Here is a 14,726-nt window from a genome sequence, read left to right as displayed (position 1 = left end):
TAAGGAAGAAAAATAAACACATCTATGTTAGAATGAATTTTGGTAGACTACAACTCACAACAGAATCTGCATACAAACCTATTGGTACAGTGGAACTAAAACCCATATTTGAAATAAAAATCAGCTGACATGGGAAAAAGAAAGGTGGCAGGGCAAAGAAAGAAGGTGGAACACAAGAACAAAAGCAAACTGACCAAAACTCCTTACAGAAGGTGCAGGCAATAAGAAATGATAGTGGGACTATTCAAAGGAGGATGGTTGGACACTGCTCAGGAAAAAACATGTCACGGGGCTCAGCACCAACAACACAGAAAAAGGAGAAAGGAATGCACAAAGGAAGAAATATTTTCATTCTTTATCAGTAAGGTTTCAAAGAATCACAGAATGGTTGAAAGTGACCTTCACTAACATCCAATTCCAACCCCCCTGCTATAAGCAGGGACACATCCCTCCAGACCAGGTTGCTCAAAGCCCCATCCAGGCTGGCCCTGAACAAATCTAGGGAGGGGGCATCCAGAACTTCTCCAAGCAACCTGTTCCTGTGTCCCACCACCCACACAGTAAATAATTTCTTCCTATATCTAGTTTAAATCCACCCTCTTCCAGTTTAAAGCTATTTCCCCTCAACCTGTCACTACATGCCCTTACAAATAGTCCCTCCACAGCTTTCCTGTAGACCCCCTGCAGGTACTGAAAGGCCACTATAATGCCACCTCAGAGACTCCTCTTCTCCAGGCTGAAACCACAACCTGTCCCTGTAGTTGTACCAGCCCTCAGATCATTTTCATGGCCTTTGTCTGGACCTGCTCCAACAGTTCCATGTCCTTCTTGTGTTGGGGCCCCCAGAACTGGGCGCAGTATTCCTGTTGGAGTATCACGGGGCATAATCGCCTGCTGCCCATTCTTATCAGGATACGGTTGGCCTTCTGGGTTGCAAGAGTTCATTCCTGGTTCACACTGAGCCTTTCACCAACTGACACTCCCAAGTCCTTCTCCTCAGGGCTGCTCTCAAGCCATTCTCCACCCAACCTGTGTCTCTGCTTGGGACTGCCCAAAGGCCTTGCACTTGGCCTCGCTAAACACCAAGAGGTTGGAACGGACCTATCTCTCAAGCCTGTCAAGGTCCCTCTGGACCAAGATAGCCGCTGGGTATCCCTTTCCACTAGTATGTTAACCACACCACCCAGCTTTGTGTCATCTGCCATGAGGGTAAACTCAATCCCACTGCAAAGATGTTAAACAGTACTGGCCTGAGAGGCACACCACTTGTCATCTGTTTCCACCTGGACACTGAGCTGCTGACCACAACTCTCTGAGTACAACCATCCTGCCAATTCCTTATCCAGCAAGTGGACCATCCGTCAAATCCATTTTTCTCCAATTTGGAGGCCAAGACATTGCAGGGGACAAAGCCAAACACTTTGCACAAGTCCAGGTAAATGTTTCAGTTCCCTGCATATTTTTTTTCCCCTTTTAGAAAATGAGGGTTATGCTTCCCCTTTTCCAGTCACTGGAAACTTACCATGATGATTTAAACTCACACAGCCCATCTCATTCATCTAATTTCTCCCAAACTCTGCTCACCTTTGCCATTTCATAAACATGACTGAATACTTCACAACAGCAGACATAAAAACGCAAACTTCAGCCTGCTCTCACACAGAGGCATTAAACTAATTATTAACTGCTTAATTAATCAAATAAATTCACATTAAACCATTCCAACAAGCAGTTAAAACCTACACCTGATGATATGCTTTTAAAAGCGTAACACGTTCATTTTGGGGCAATAAAAGCCTTTAGAATGGCATACATACGGATTTATGGCACACAGCCTCCTAACAGAGAGGCACAGCGATGGGACAGGACAGGCAGCGACACAGGCGAGCGCCGGAGCTCCAGGAAGTCGAAGCCAGCTTCGAAGGCAGCTGCGGGGCCGTGACACCTCACACGTGCTGTAAGGCAACAGAAAGGGCAGACTGAACTCACCGCAGCCGTGCCGAGCCCCTCTACGCGACTTGGGGAGCAGCTGCTTTCCCGTGTGCTGTCAGCCTAAGGGCACAAAACAGCCGTGTGTGAATACGCGGCTCCCCTCGGCGCTCCCCGCTCGGACCCGTTCGTTGCGGCCCCGTGGCCGTGCGGATCACACGATGGCAGCGCGGATCGCTCGTCCCGTCGGGCCCGCGGCAATGGAACAGCGGCACCTGCCCGACTCACAGCGCCCGAAGAGCCGCGCACGACGCCGCGCAACTTGTCGGCTCGCCCCGCCCGGCACAGGCCGCTCCCTCCGCTCGTCCCGCCGCTCCCTGCCGCCTCCACGCCGCAGCGCGCCGGGCCCAGCACCGACCAGCCCCGCTCGGCGCCGCACCCCCAACCAGCCCAGCCCGCCACACCACAGCACGCCACGGGTCGCGGAAGGCCGCCCCGCTCCACCCCGCGCCCCGCCTCCGAGTTACGTCGCTGTGAGAGTACGAGACGGTGCTACAGCCGTGACGGGGCGGTCGCAGCTCTGAGCGCTGCCCGGCCCCAGGCGGGGCGGAGCGCCACCCTCCCGCCCCCACGCGGCCGCCGTAGTCCCGCGATGCTGTGCTGCCTGCCGGGAGCTCCGCCCCGCTCACACACACACACACACAGACATCCCTTGGCCGCACGTGGAGCGGAGCCGCCATGCCGAAGGTGAAGGGGAGGAAGCGGCAGCAGCTCCAGGAGGGCCGCGCCAACGGTGAGTGCCAGCCTTGAACGGCTCGTGGGTTGCGGATGTGCCGGTCGGGCTGGCGATCTGACCGCACGGCCTGTCTCTGCCGCAGGGATCCTGTTCAACACCAGCGCCGGGCAGCACATCCTGAAGAACCCCCTGGTCGTCAACAGCATCATCGAGAAGGTGCGTGCTCCGGGTGTTGGTGCAGTTCGTGCTCTTACTGAGCTGCACGGACCTTCCATTTGGAAACTGAATGACTACAATAAAGATTTATTCTAGAATAACACTGCCATGCTGTTTATTCTTAGGCAGCGTTGCGGCGCACGGATGTTGTTCTGGAAGTAGGCCCTGGAACTGGTAACCTGACTGTAAAAATGCTGGAGAAAGTGAAAAAGGTAAGTTTTTGTATCTCTTGCATGTTTTCCTGATGGCAGGGAAAAAAACACGTATAGACTGATGAAAAGCTGCTTAATCCTGTCGCAGCACTTGCTTGTACCTGTTTTACAATTGTAATTTTAGCCCCAGTCAGGAGTTCATATGAAGCATTGCAAATATATATGTTATTTTCAGGTTATTGCTTGTGAAATTGATCCCAGACTTGTGGGTGAACTTCAGAAACGAGTCCAAGGCACGTAAGTATCAGCTGTGGAAATTACATAAACTTAAAGCAGTGGAGCTGCCTTGGCAAACACTGGCAACACACTTATTTAAAGATAACCCTGGTGTTCTATAGGTGTCTGGCAAACAAACTTGAAATCAAGGTTGGAGATGTCTTGAAAACAGACCTACCATTCTTTGATGCGTGTGTAGCCAACTTGCCTTACCAGGTATAGACTAAATAACGTGACAATTCATTTTATTTTTTTTTTCATAATTGCTGAGAAGTTGTACTGATATTACTACTCTTTTTTCTCAGATTTCTTCACCGTTTGTTTTCAAGTTATTGCTTCATAGACCCTTTTTCAGGTATGTGGAGAAGCAATGTTCTGGATTGCCAGGTAGAAGAAAAAGCCCCCCAGGTTTTATAGATACTCCTAAAAAAATTTTTAGTTCTCAAGATATCAATATGTCACAACATTTACTGATGTTACTGGTTAGAGAACTTGGATTTGAAGGATTTGTCATAGAAGTACTCAAGATTATTTGTTAGCCATGCATGAAACTGTGAGACTAGCCCCTGTCTCTGATCATCATCCGTTTGAAAGGATCAATTCTGTAGTAGCTCTGAAACAATTCAGCTGCTTTCACTGAAGGCTTTTTTTTTTTTAGCAGTCCAAGCTAATTAACTAAGCTAGTGTGTGTACTCTTCAAGTGGGGAAAAAAACTGTGTTTTCTAACTGCTTGTTGGCTTTTGACTTAAAAGTTGGTTAAACTTAGAATTTCTTTGCTCGTTTCTGTTTCTCCCAGGTGTGCAATACTTATGTTTCAAAGAGAATTTGCACTTCGTTTGGTTGCAAAGCCAGGAAGTAAGCTATACTGCAGACTTTCTATTAATACTCAGTTATTAGCTCGAGTGGACCATCTGATGAAGGTATGCCATTCTGCATTACATAACAAAGCTATAGAAGAGGAAATTGCGTTTCTGTGAATGTGGAGATATGCAGCTTAATCGTGCAGCTGCTTAACTTTTAACAGGTTGGGAAAAACAACTTCAAACCTCCTCCTAAAGTTGAATCCAGTGTTGTCAGAATAGAGCCAAAGAACCCACCACCACCCATCAACTTCCAGGTGAGCATCATGTACTTTACTAACAATGTAATGGACTACTTATTATCTTGCATGCAAGACAAGGAGGTGATACAAAACAGCCAGAGTAACTTCCCCAAGGGTCAGTTGGATGGAATTCTGGGATGGAGTGACAAAATCAGTGAACAAAGGAGAGGTAGTGATGACATCTTCCTGAACTTCTGCAAGGCCTTTGGCATGCTGTCATACCACATATTTATCTATAGATTGAGAAGATGTAGGTTTGAAAGGTGAAGTGAAGGAATTGGTTAGATGGTCACAGCCAGAAGGTTGTGGTCAGCAGGTCTGTGTCCAGGTAGAGGCTGATGTCTTACCCACAGACATCTTAGGATGAGTATTCTTCAGCATCTCTGCCAGTAATCTGGAAAGCAGGATTCAGTGTACCCTCAGGAAGTTTGCAGATGACTCTGAGCTGAGTGGTGCAGTTGATACAACAGAAGGAAGGGATGCCATCCAGAGGGAGGGACCTGGAGAGGCTTGAAAAGTGGGCTTGTGTGAACCTAAGGAAGTTCAGCCAGGCCAACTTCAAGGTGTTTCAAGCAGTCCCAGATATGTGTGCATACTAAGAAAAGAACTCTTTGAGAGCTGCCTTGAAAAGGAGGACCTAGGGATCCTTGTGGATGCAAAGCTTGATGCAAGCCAGCAGTACGAGCTTGCAGCCTGGGAGACTGAGTGTATCTTGGGCTGCATCAACAGGGGTGGCCAGCAGGATAAGGGATGGGAATGTTCCCCTTTGATCTGCCCTTGTGGGGCCTCAACTGGAATACTGCATTCAGTCTTGGGGCCCTAAACACAAGAAGAATGTAGAAATGTTGGGATGGGACTGGAACAGGGCTTCAAAAATGGTTGTTGTCATTTGAAGACAACTTCAATGCTCCTCCTGTGAATGCAGGCTGAGGGAGCTGTATTTGTTAAGCCTGGAGAAGTCTGTGAAGAGACCTCATTGCCATCTTCTTTTACATAAAGGAAGTTTATAAGCAAGAGGAAGACTGACCTTTTACAGAGGCAGATAGGAGAAAGGAAAATGGTTTTAAGCTGAAGAGGAGATTTTAGGTAAGATGTTAAGAAATTCTTTGCTCAGAGGGCAGTGAGGCACAGGCACTGGCTTCCTAGAGAAGCTGTGGTTGCCCCATCTAAGGAGGCATTACACACCATGTTGGTTGAGGTCTTTGAGTAACCGATAACATAGAAGTTGTCCCTGCCTATGGCAGATGAGTTGGAAATATGTGATCTTTAATGTCTGTTTCAACATAAGCAGTTCTATGATTCCGGTTCTGACAAAACTGAGATAATAATTCCATCATCATCAGTCAGAGAGTTGCAACTCGTAATGTACCTTTCATAGTGCCATCCCAGAGATTCTTCTGGCAGATGACTTTGTTGTTTATGATAAAAGGAGTGTCTAAGAGTGTCTTCAAGTGACTCTTCACAGTCTCAGATGCTACAAGATAGTATTTTTGGAGTTTAAGATCAAAGTATTTAAAAAATAAAGACTTTTTCAACCTTGTCCAGCAATAGCCAAATATTCTTGAAGCATCTTGCATCTACAGCAGTTAAAGTTTGGCCTGGAGGTGCTGGCCACAGGAAAGAGTAAATTGTTTTATTGAGTGATGTATTTTTTTATTGCTTCTCCTCAACTTGTATTACTTTGTTCAAGATTGTATGGGTTTTCATGGAATTCTTGAGAAAGGTACTCTCCTGAAAGATCATTTAGTATTGCAGAATTACCAAGTGTTTATTCCTGATTGTAGCAGCTGTATTTTCCTTTCAGGAATGGGATGGTCTGGTAAGGATTGCCTTCGTTAGGAAAAACAAGACACTTTCTGCAGCCTTCAAGTAAGTAAATTCTATTTGAGGAACAATTTTCAAGCTTTGAGAGCTCATGTGGTTAACCATTCACTTAATGAAAATTTCTAGCAGTGTTAAATGCGTGCCTTCAGAGTCTGGGATAAACTTTGAAGGAGGGTTTATGCTGAGATCACAGACTCTTACAAAATGAAACTTTTAGGAGAAAACTCTTTTAACAGGTACCTGTTTAAAAAGAACAACTCTATGTAATCATTAATTGCTTTTTATAGTGAAGGCAAACAGATAGGAAAAAAATAAAGATCAGCTTTCATTCTAGATTTACATCTCTTTTAGGTCAAGTGCTGTAGAGCAGTTGCTGGATCACAACTACCGAATTCATTGTTCCTTACATAATGCAGTAAGTTCCTTCTTGATACATTAAATTTTAAGCGTGTGTGCTGTGACCTAAATTCTAATGTTATAAGTATAAAAAATCACAGTGGAAAGGCTCAACATGTCAAAGCATGTCTGAGAAGATTTTGGGAGGAATTCTACTTTTTTCTTAAAGTAAGATCTGAAACTGTTACTAAATTGCAGTGAAAAAAATTAAATCTGAGGAGATTGTTAATGCTGTGGCTGCACATGTCTCAAGGACTGATCTCACAGTCTGCTATGAAAACTTTGTGTCAGCTTAGCAACACTGTTAGTGATTCATTTATAGTGAATGTTCTAATGTATCATTTCAGGCACAAGAATACAGTAATCCATAGGGGGAAAAGAAAAATACAGCTTACATTGCTTAAAAGATGTCTTCTAAAAGCAAGGGAAATAATAAATTGATATTTTTCTGTGCTTTGACTAGGAAAGTAATTTGTATCCTATTTTCCATTGATAGGAAATACCTGAAAACTTCAAAATTTCAGAGAAAATACAGACAGTCCTAAAAGATACAGGTTACTCTGAAAAACGAGCCCGTTCCATGGATATAGATGATTTCATTCGGTAATTATTTTCTCTTTAAGTCATCCTTTTAAGTTTCTTTGGATTCCACCTGCTTCTTGGATTCACCTGTACCTATGCTGAACAGATTAATATTGGGTCACATAGGAAAAGTAGTATCCCTATGTTCCACTGAATACCAAACACTCTTTTCTTTCCGACTTGAACACTTAAGCTCTGTTTGTATTTTAACTGCTGCTTACAGTATTCATAAGCAACCATATAAAGATCCCTACTTCTGTAATGTGTGTACTAGGCACTTCTACCTCTCTTCTTCTAATAACATGATTGACTAATGTCATTTTTCTGCAGGCTCTTACCTATTTTCAGGATTGGGCCTTAATCTATGCCATAATTTGGAAATATTAGTAATTGCCTACTATACTGTGCTCTACCTTCTGGCTATTAACTTTAAGTTGGAATGGGAATCATCTGAAATTCCTACATGTTTGTCAGCACAACAATCAGTGCTGTTACCACTCTTTACAGAGATGTAGGAAACCTGATAAGATGCAACATAAATAACTGCAGTGGAAGTATACCTGTATCTCTAAGGTGGCAAACTTAGTAGTAACTTCCAATATAAGCTGTGTAACAATTCTTTCTTGTATTTAATTTTGGATGTCCTGTCTTCAAAGTTTGCCAGTAAGCATTTCTTAATGACTTAATCTCCTGTATAAATTAGTAGAAATTGTGACATGGATATCTCACTTTTTTCAGACTCTTGCATGGCTTCAACTCGGAAGGCATCCATTTCTCATAGACTTTACCAGAAGAGCGAAAGAACTTCTGTATTTACTTATCTGTATTTACCTTATCTAATCCCAAGTGACTGAAAAGGGAGAAGCTCTTTTCACAAATGCAGCAGAATACAGCATCCACATTTTGGTTCCTACTAAGAAGAATTTGTGCTATTTTATCATGAACAACAGAAGAGAAGATACTACTTCATATTTTAAAAGCATTCAGTTCTTTTGTGGCTGAAGTGCTGGACTTCCAAACAAAACTGTATTTTTCAGTATACTCTTTGACATGGGGATTGATGCTGCCATAACTGAAATCTGTATTCTTCAGTCATGAACTTCATCTCAGTATCTTCCTACAATAGGATATAATCTGATCTGGCAACAAAAATGGGATTGTAGTAATTCCAGTTAAATGCTTGATTTGAAATGACCACGTCTTTCATTTGTCCTCCAGGAGCCAATGGCATTCCAAGTCTGTTAGCAACTTAATACTGCTAAAGAAATCCCAGTTATTGCTTTTCAGAAACAAGAGCATTTGTCTTACAGGCTTTGTATGAGTGTCCTGAGTGAAGTTGCTTAATGTTTTGATGACATGTTTGTTGTTAAAGACAAGGCATAGCTTTTTTGAAGAAGCTAGCATTAACTCTACACAGCAGCCATAATCCACTCTGATCTGTCTTAAGGTTCAGGAAAATGGTAACTATAGCACTGTGGCATCATGCAGAGCTGAGAGCATAACTAACTATATTAACTAGCATCAGTCATTTGTTTTGTGTGTGGTATCTCATCTTCTTTAAGACCACAGTAAATGGCGAAGAAAGATAACCAAAAAGTACTCCAGAATTCACCTTCATTTTACAGAGTTCTAAAAATCAGTGATTCAGGAACATGCATATTCAGGAAGGAGTGTTTCAGAAAACTGAATTACTTGTTTTCTAACTTGTAGAACCTGTTTATGAATTACGGTTATGGAGTAACAGCAATATATGCAGGCAACACAGGAGCAAATGTTTCTCTGGTGCATCCTTATAAATGTTGCTTTATAGCACAGGAAACAGAATATGATTGTCCTTGTCAAGTAGTGCCCGCCCATCATAGTAATTGACCACATCATTCACTGCTGTGACACGTTAGTTGCTTGTATTTGTTCGTACTGCTTCAGCTTTGGTTTAGATCCAGTAAGTACAGCAAGGTCTGTCACACAGTCAGTTTCTTAAGGGGCTGCAATTTCAGCTTGTACAGGCCATGTCACTTGCAAGGATTAGTGAAAGTGGGCGGAATTTAATTGCCTCTTTTCTGCGTGTCCTCTTTGGTACCCACTATGATCTACAGCCTGGCTGCATCTCTAGGTTTGTGCAGAGGAATAGTATGGAAGCAACTGTTTCTCATGCAGGATGTCCCAGAATGGGGTGCAGTGTTAGTGGACCTGGTGCTCAGCAACTCAAAGGAGATGATTAAGAGGGTTACGTTTGGAGACAGACTGGGCTGTAGCAACTATGGCCTGGCATAGTTTGTGATCTTGAGGAATATGGGCCTGGCAAAGAACAGAGTCAGGACCTTTTACTTCAGGAGAGTGAACTTACAGCTTTTTAAGGAGTTAGTGGATGAGATCCCCTGGGAAACTCCTCTTAGGGGTAAAGGAATGGAGCAGAGCTGGCAGCTGTTTAAGGACAGCTTTCTGAAAGTGTGGGAGCATTCTGTTCCCTGGGATTAAAGTCAAGCAGAGGAGGAAGAAACGATTATCAACTGCTTGGACTTCTGTAAGAGATTTGACTGACTCAGTTCCACATCACTGCATACAGGCCTGGGGCCCCAAACACAAAAAGGATGTAGAGCAGCTGGAGTGTGTCCAGAGGAGGGCCACAAAGTTCAGACGGCTGCAGCACCCCTCTTATGAAGACAGGCTAGGGAAGCTAGGCTTGCTCAGCCTGTAGGAAAGAAGGCTGGGGGGAGACATAATCACAGCCTTCCTGTACTTGAGAGGAGCTTATGAACAGAAGAGACTTTATGCAGGCAGATGGTGATAGTTAAGGTTGAATGGATTTAAACAACAACAACAGACTTAAGCTAGATGTTAGGAAGAAATTCTTTACTCAGAAGGCAGTGAGGCATTGGAAAGGCTGCCCAGAGCTGTGGATGCCCCATCCTTGGAGGCATTGCAGGCCATGCTAGATGGGGTCCCGGGCAACCTGATCAGATGGGTGGTGTCTGCTCACAGGGAGCAGGAATGGAACTGGGTGATCCTTGAGGTCCCTTCCAACCCAAGTCATTCTGTGATTCCATATCCCAATATTCATATGTTATGTTAGAAATTAAATTAGCTAAAGAAACTCAAGTGAACTCACTGGTGTTACAAAATACTCTAAGGGTGTCTTTTTGGGTTGCCTGGTCCACATTGAGCAAACAGGAATTGCCTTGGGCCACATATATTTTATATGTACTTGTACATCAACAACAAAGTATTTTAAGATATTTATCAGAACATAAAGTGAACAATAGCAACATAAAACAGTGAGGTATATGACCTGGTATTTGTGAAACTAATGTGTCACCCTACTTCACTGGCAATGGCTGCAATTCTTAGTGAGCTCTCAAGGCATTTGTCAGAGTTCTGTGATGAAATTTTATTCTTCCTATGCTTTGTCCTTGTCAGTGGTTGACAGGCTGCTTCAGCCTGGTTCCATGACTCGTGGGGTGGAGGGACTTCACAAAATCCGCACCTCCAGAAAAGGGAAACAGGGGAACCCAAAATAATTAAAAACAGCGGCAATGATCTGAGCAGAAACAAACTAATTTACTGAATATGGTATCGGAATGCAAGATAATACACTGTAATACAATATAATTAGAACTGAAGCTAATAAATGAAGTATAATGAGGGAAAGACTGTCCGAAACGCTGTAGGCCTTACAGTAATAATGAAGTGATGCGCGCAGTTGGGACATGCAGCAGAGAGGAGGTGAATGAGAGAAGAGCCTGATCAGGTCACCTTGCCAGGAGTTCTATCTCCTCTCTGACCGCAAAGCCCCCCGGGGAATGGAGTTCTTCTCCAGGCAGGTACCCAGAACTGGAGCATTAACACTTTAACTCCCATTAACTCCCATTGCATTACATGATGTTAAGATGTGGAATACCAGTAACCAAAAATCATCAAACCATGACATTCCACCCCTTATTCTATATCACTACATCATGCTTAATATATACCAACAAACCATAATTAACAAGGATTAAACACACACACACACACAAACCCATATATATACATGGAATTACTGACTGCACTCCCCCAGCATCAAAATCCTTTGTGGTACACACTGAATATCCCCATTTTTCTCCATCATCCACGCAGCAGACCCAGGTCCCTGGGCAAAAACAGAAGAGGCTAAACCTATATATATATATGGAATTACTGACTGCACTCCTCCAACATCAAAATCTCTTGTGGTACACACTGAATATCCCCATTTTTCTCCATTGCCCACCAAGCGGACCCAGATCCGTGGGTGAAAACAGAAGAGACTTTCCCTTCCCAGTAGCTGGAAGGACCCAAACTGCTTTTCCCAACATGTTCTTTACATGTACTATGGGGACCCTATCTCTCTTGGCAGTATGTAGGGAGCTGGCTGGACCATCATGATTGATAGATCCTTGGGTGCTGACCAACCAGGTGGCTTCTGCCAAATGCATCTCCCAGTGCTTAAATGTTCCACCACCCATTGCTTTCAACGTGGTTTTTAACAACCCATTGTATCGTTCAATTTTACCAGAAGCTGGTGCATGGTAGGGGTATTATAAGCCCACTCAATGCCATGATCTTTGGCCCAAGTATTTACAAGGGAATTTTTGAAATGAGTCCCATTATCAGACTCAATTATTTCTTGGGTGCCATGTCACCAGAGAACTTGTTTCTCAAAACCCAATATTGTGTTTTGGGCAGTAGCATGGGGTGCAGCATGTGTTTCAAGCCACCCAGTGGTTGCCTCCACCATGGTAAGCACATAACACTTACCACTGCAAGATTGTGGCAAGGTGATATAATCAACCTGCCATGCCTCCCCATATTTATACTTTTGCCATCGCCCTTCCTCCCAGAGAGGTTTCATCCTTGTTTAATTATGGCGCATGTTTTACAGTCATGAATAACCTGTGCAATAGCATCCACAGTTAAGTCCACCCCTCGATCTCTGTCCCACTTATATGTCGTGTCTCTTCCTTGATGGCCCAAGGTCTCATGGGCCCATTGGGCTAGAAATAATTCGCCTTTATTCTGCCAGTCCAAGTCTATTTGAGCCACCTCAGTTCTGGCAGCTTTATCTACCTGACAGTTGTTTTGTTGTTCTTCAGTAGCCCGACTCTTGGGCACATGAGCATCCACGTGACGCACCTTTACAACCATATATTTTATTCAGGCAGCAATGTCTTTCCACAGTTCAGTAGCCCGAATAGGTTTACCCCTTCTTTACCAGTTATTTTGCCCCCTCCACTGTAACCACCCCCATAAGGTATTTGCCACCATCCATGAGTCAGTATAAAGATACAGCATTGGCCACCTCTCCTGTTCAGCAACAACTAAGGCCAGCTGGACAGCCTTCACCTCTGCAAATTGGCTCAATCCTCCTTTTCCTTCAGTGGCCTCTGCAACTTGTGTGGGGCTCCATACAGCAGCTTTCCATTTGTGTTGCTTCCCTACACTATGACACAATCCATTGGTGAGCAAGGCAAATTTCATTTTCTGGTAGTTTGTTGTATGATGGGGCCTCTTTAGCACGTGACATCTCTTCTGCTGGTGATGTTCCAAACTTTTTGCCTTCAGGCCAGTCCATAATCACCTCTAGGATTCCTGGACGATTGAGGTTTCCCATCTGCGCTCATTGTGCAATCAGCACAATCCTCTTGCTTCAGGTGGCATCGGTAGCAAGATGGGTGGAGGGAACCTGTCCTTTGAACATCCAGTTCAGCACTGGCAGTCGAGGTGCCAGAAGGAGCTGCATTTCAGTACCGACTACTTTGGAAGCAGCCCAAACCCCCTTCATACATGGCTAAGATCTCCTTCTCAGTTGGAGTGTAGCACTCTTCAGACCCCTTATACACTCGACTCCAGAATCCCAGGGGTCGGCCTCGGGTCTCTCCTGAGGCTCTTTGCCTCAGACTCCAAGTGGGACCTTTCTCTCCAGCAGCAGTGTAGAGGATGTTCTTTACATCCCATCCCGTCCATACTGGCCCCAGGGCCACAGCATGGGCTATTTCCTGTTTAATCTGTTCAAAAGCCTGCTGCTGCTCAGGGCCCAATGTAATATTGTTCTTCTTCTGTGTCACCTGATAAAGGGGGATTACAATGAGGCTGTAGTTTGGAACGTGCATCCTCCAAAAGCCCACTATGCCCGGGAACATCTGTTGGGATGTGACAACATCCATCCTGCCACTTTATACCTAGGAACTGGATTTCCTGAGCAGGTCCTTTCACTTTGTTTCATTTAACAGTAAAGCCAGCAAGCAGAAGGATCTGGATTATTTGCTTTCCCTTCTCAAAAACTTCCTTTGCTGCGTTGCTCCACATAATGCCATAATGCACTGTAAGTGCTCACCACCCTGTTCCAGTGCAGCTTGGATCAACCTGTGGCAAATGGCTGGGTTGTGTTTCCACCCCTGGGGCAAATGATTTCAGGTGTACTGAATGTCTCTGCAGGTGAAGGCAAAAAGGCAAACTGTGGCCTACATTCTGCGGCCAAAGGAATGGAGAAGGCGGCGTTAGCAATGTCAGTGGTGGCATACTTTTGACTCCAGTTAATACTGGAGTTCTAACATGTCCAGCACAGCAGCACTCAGTGGGGGTGTGACCTCATTCAGCCCACAGCAGTCTACTGTTAGCCTCCATTCTCCACTGGCTTTAGGCACTGGCCATATGGGGCTGTTAGAAGGTGAGTGAAAATAGTTTTTCAAAGACCTAAGTACTGCCAAAAAATGCCAACATGAGTGAGGGATGACTGTGAAGCAAGGGATATTTATCTCTGCTAAGATAAGGCTTATAGAAATCTGGTAAAGAGACAGTTGGATTTCTGAGTTGAACATCTGAATGTAACTCCATGCATTCCATTTGAAAATTTGCAAGTAATGTCTTGAAAAATAGAATCACAAGACATTGATTTTTTCAACAGTCATGAAGCCTATTCTCCAATTCTTGTCTCAAAACAGAAAGCACGGCTACTTATTTTTTGCTGCTGATAGGATTACATTCAGCCAACATATAAAATGCACATTACTTGCTGTAACTTTAGTTAACATTGCACTAAACCCCAAGCCCCGGGTTCAGCCCAGACGCTGCTGACTGCGCACCACTGTTTGGTTGTTGTGGGAGATGGTGCTGCTTGGCAGGGCAGAGCTGCTGCCACAGTAGCACTGGGGAGGAGCTAGGCCACAGGTTGGACATACCTGCAGTAACCTGTACTGCCACCCGTTAACAAAAGCTACCCGCCTTATTTTTTTCCACTGTTCTTTTAACTGCGATGAATGACGCTCTTGACTAAATTCTCAAAGCACGTGTAATACATCTTTAAGGCCTACTGCAAGATGCAAGTTGTGATGCTGCTCTAGGCTCTTCTTCACATGTTACAGATTTGCACAGAAAGTTACTTTCTACAACTTAAAATCCATTCAAAATCATTGGCCTTATCAAAAGTGCATCAATCCACATGTTTAACCAAGAGCCGCCCTCCCCAAAACAGAACAGAACTTTAATAGAATTCTCA

The 14,726-nt window shown here is 44.3% G+C and overlaps 2 protein-coding genes across 13 annotated transcripts in view; one reads left to right on the top strand and one right to left on the bottom strand.

Annotated features, from left to right (window-relative positions):
- IPO11 (importin 11) overlaps window positions 1-2,567 on the bottom strand; it is a 63,709-nt gene extending 61,142 nt beyond the window's left edge. For 4 of the 11 annotated variants that reach the window (XR_014939291.1, XR_014939292.1, XM_085528595.1 and 1 more), the window contains exons 1-2: window positions 2,218-2,417; window positions 1,818-1,955 (exon numbers count right to left, since the gene is read on the bottom strand). The gene's annotated coding sequence lies outside the window, so the exon portion shown is untranslated. Of the gene's footprint in view, window positions 1-1,817 lie in introns of all 11 variants that reach the window. The other 7 variants (XM_085528586.1, XM_085528588.1, XM_085528591.1 and 4 more) reach the window with 7 other exon arrangements.
- Window positions 2,568-2,620: 53 nt separating this feature from the next.
- Window positions 2,621-8,809, top strand: DIMT1 (DIM1 rRNA methyltransferase and ribosome maturation factor). 2 transcript variants are annotated; one of them, XM_032441479.2, is made up of 12 exons: window positions 2,621-2,722; window positions 2,808-2,881; window positions 3,007-3,093; window positions 3,269-3,330; window positions 3,432-3,525; window positions 3,615-3,664; window positions 4,106-4,229; window positions 4,334-4,426; window positions 6,216-6,280; window positions 6,587-6,650; window positions 7,128-7,234; window positions 7,952-8,809. In XM_032441479.2, the coding sequence occupies exons 1-12, from the start codon at window positions 2,668-2,670 to the stop codon at window positions 7,992-7,994; spliced, it is 918 nt and encodes a 305-aa protein (XP_032297370.2). In that variant the 5' UTR covers window positions 2,621-2,667; the 3' UTR covers window positions 7,995-8,809. The 2 variants fall into 2 exon arrangements, with proteins under 2 accessions (XP_032297370.2, XP_032297371.1); XM_032441480.2 differs by having other exon boundaries at window positions 3,412-3,525.
- Window positions 8,810-14,726: the final 5,917 nt, after the last annotated feature.

This window comes from Coturnix japonica, chromosome Z (genome assembly GCF_054131305.1).
Source record: "Coturnix japonica strain WE chromosome Z, WE-NBRP24, whole genome shotgun sequence".
Taxonomy (NCBI): domain Eukaryota; kingdom Metazoa; phylum Chordata; class Aves; order Galliformes; family Phasianidae; genus Coturnix; species Coturnix japonica.
This window is presented reverse-complemented; position numbering and strand designations above follow the sequence as displayed.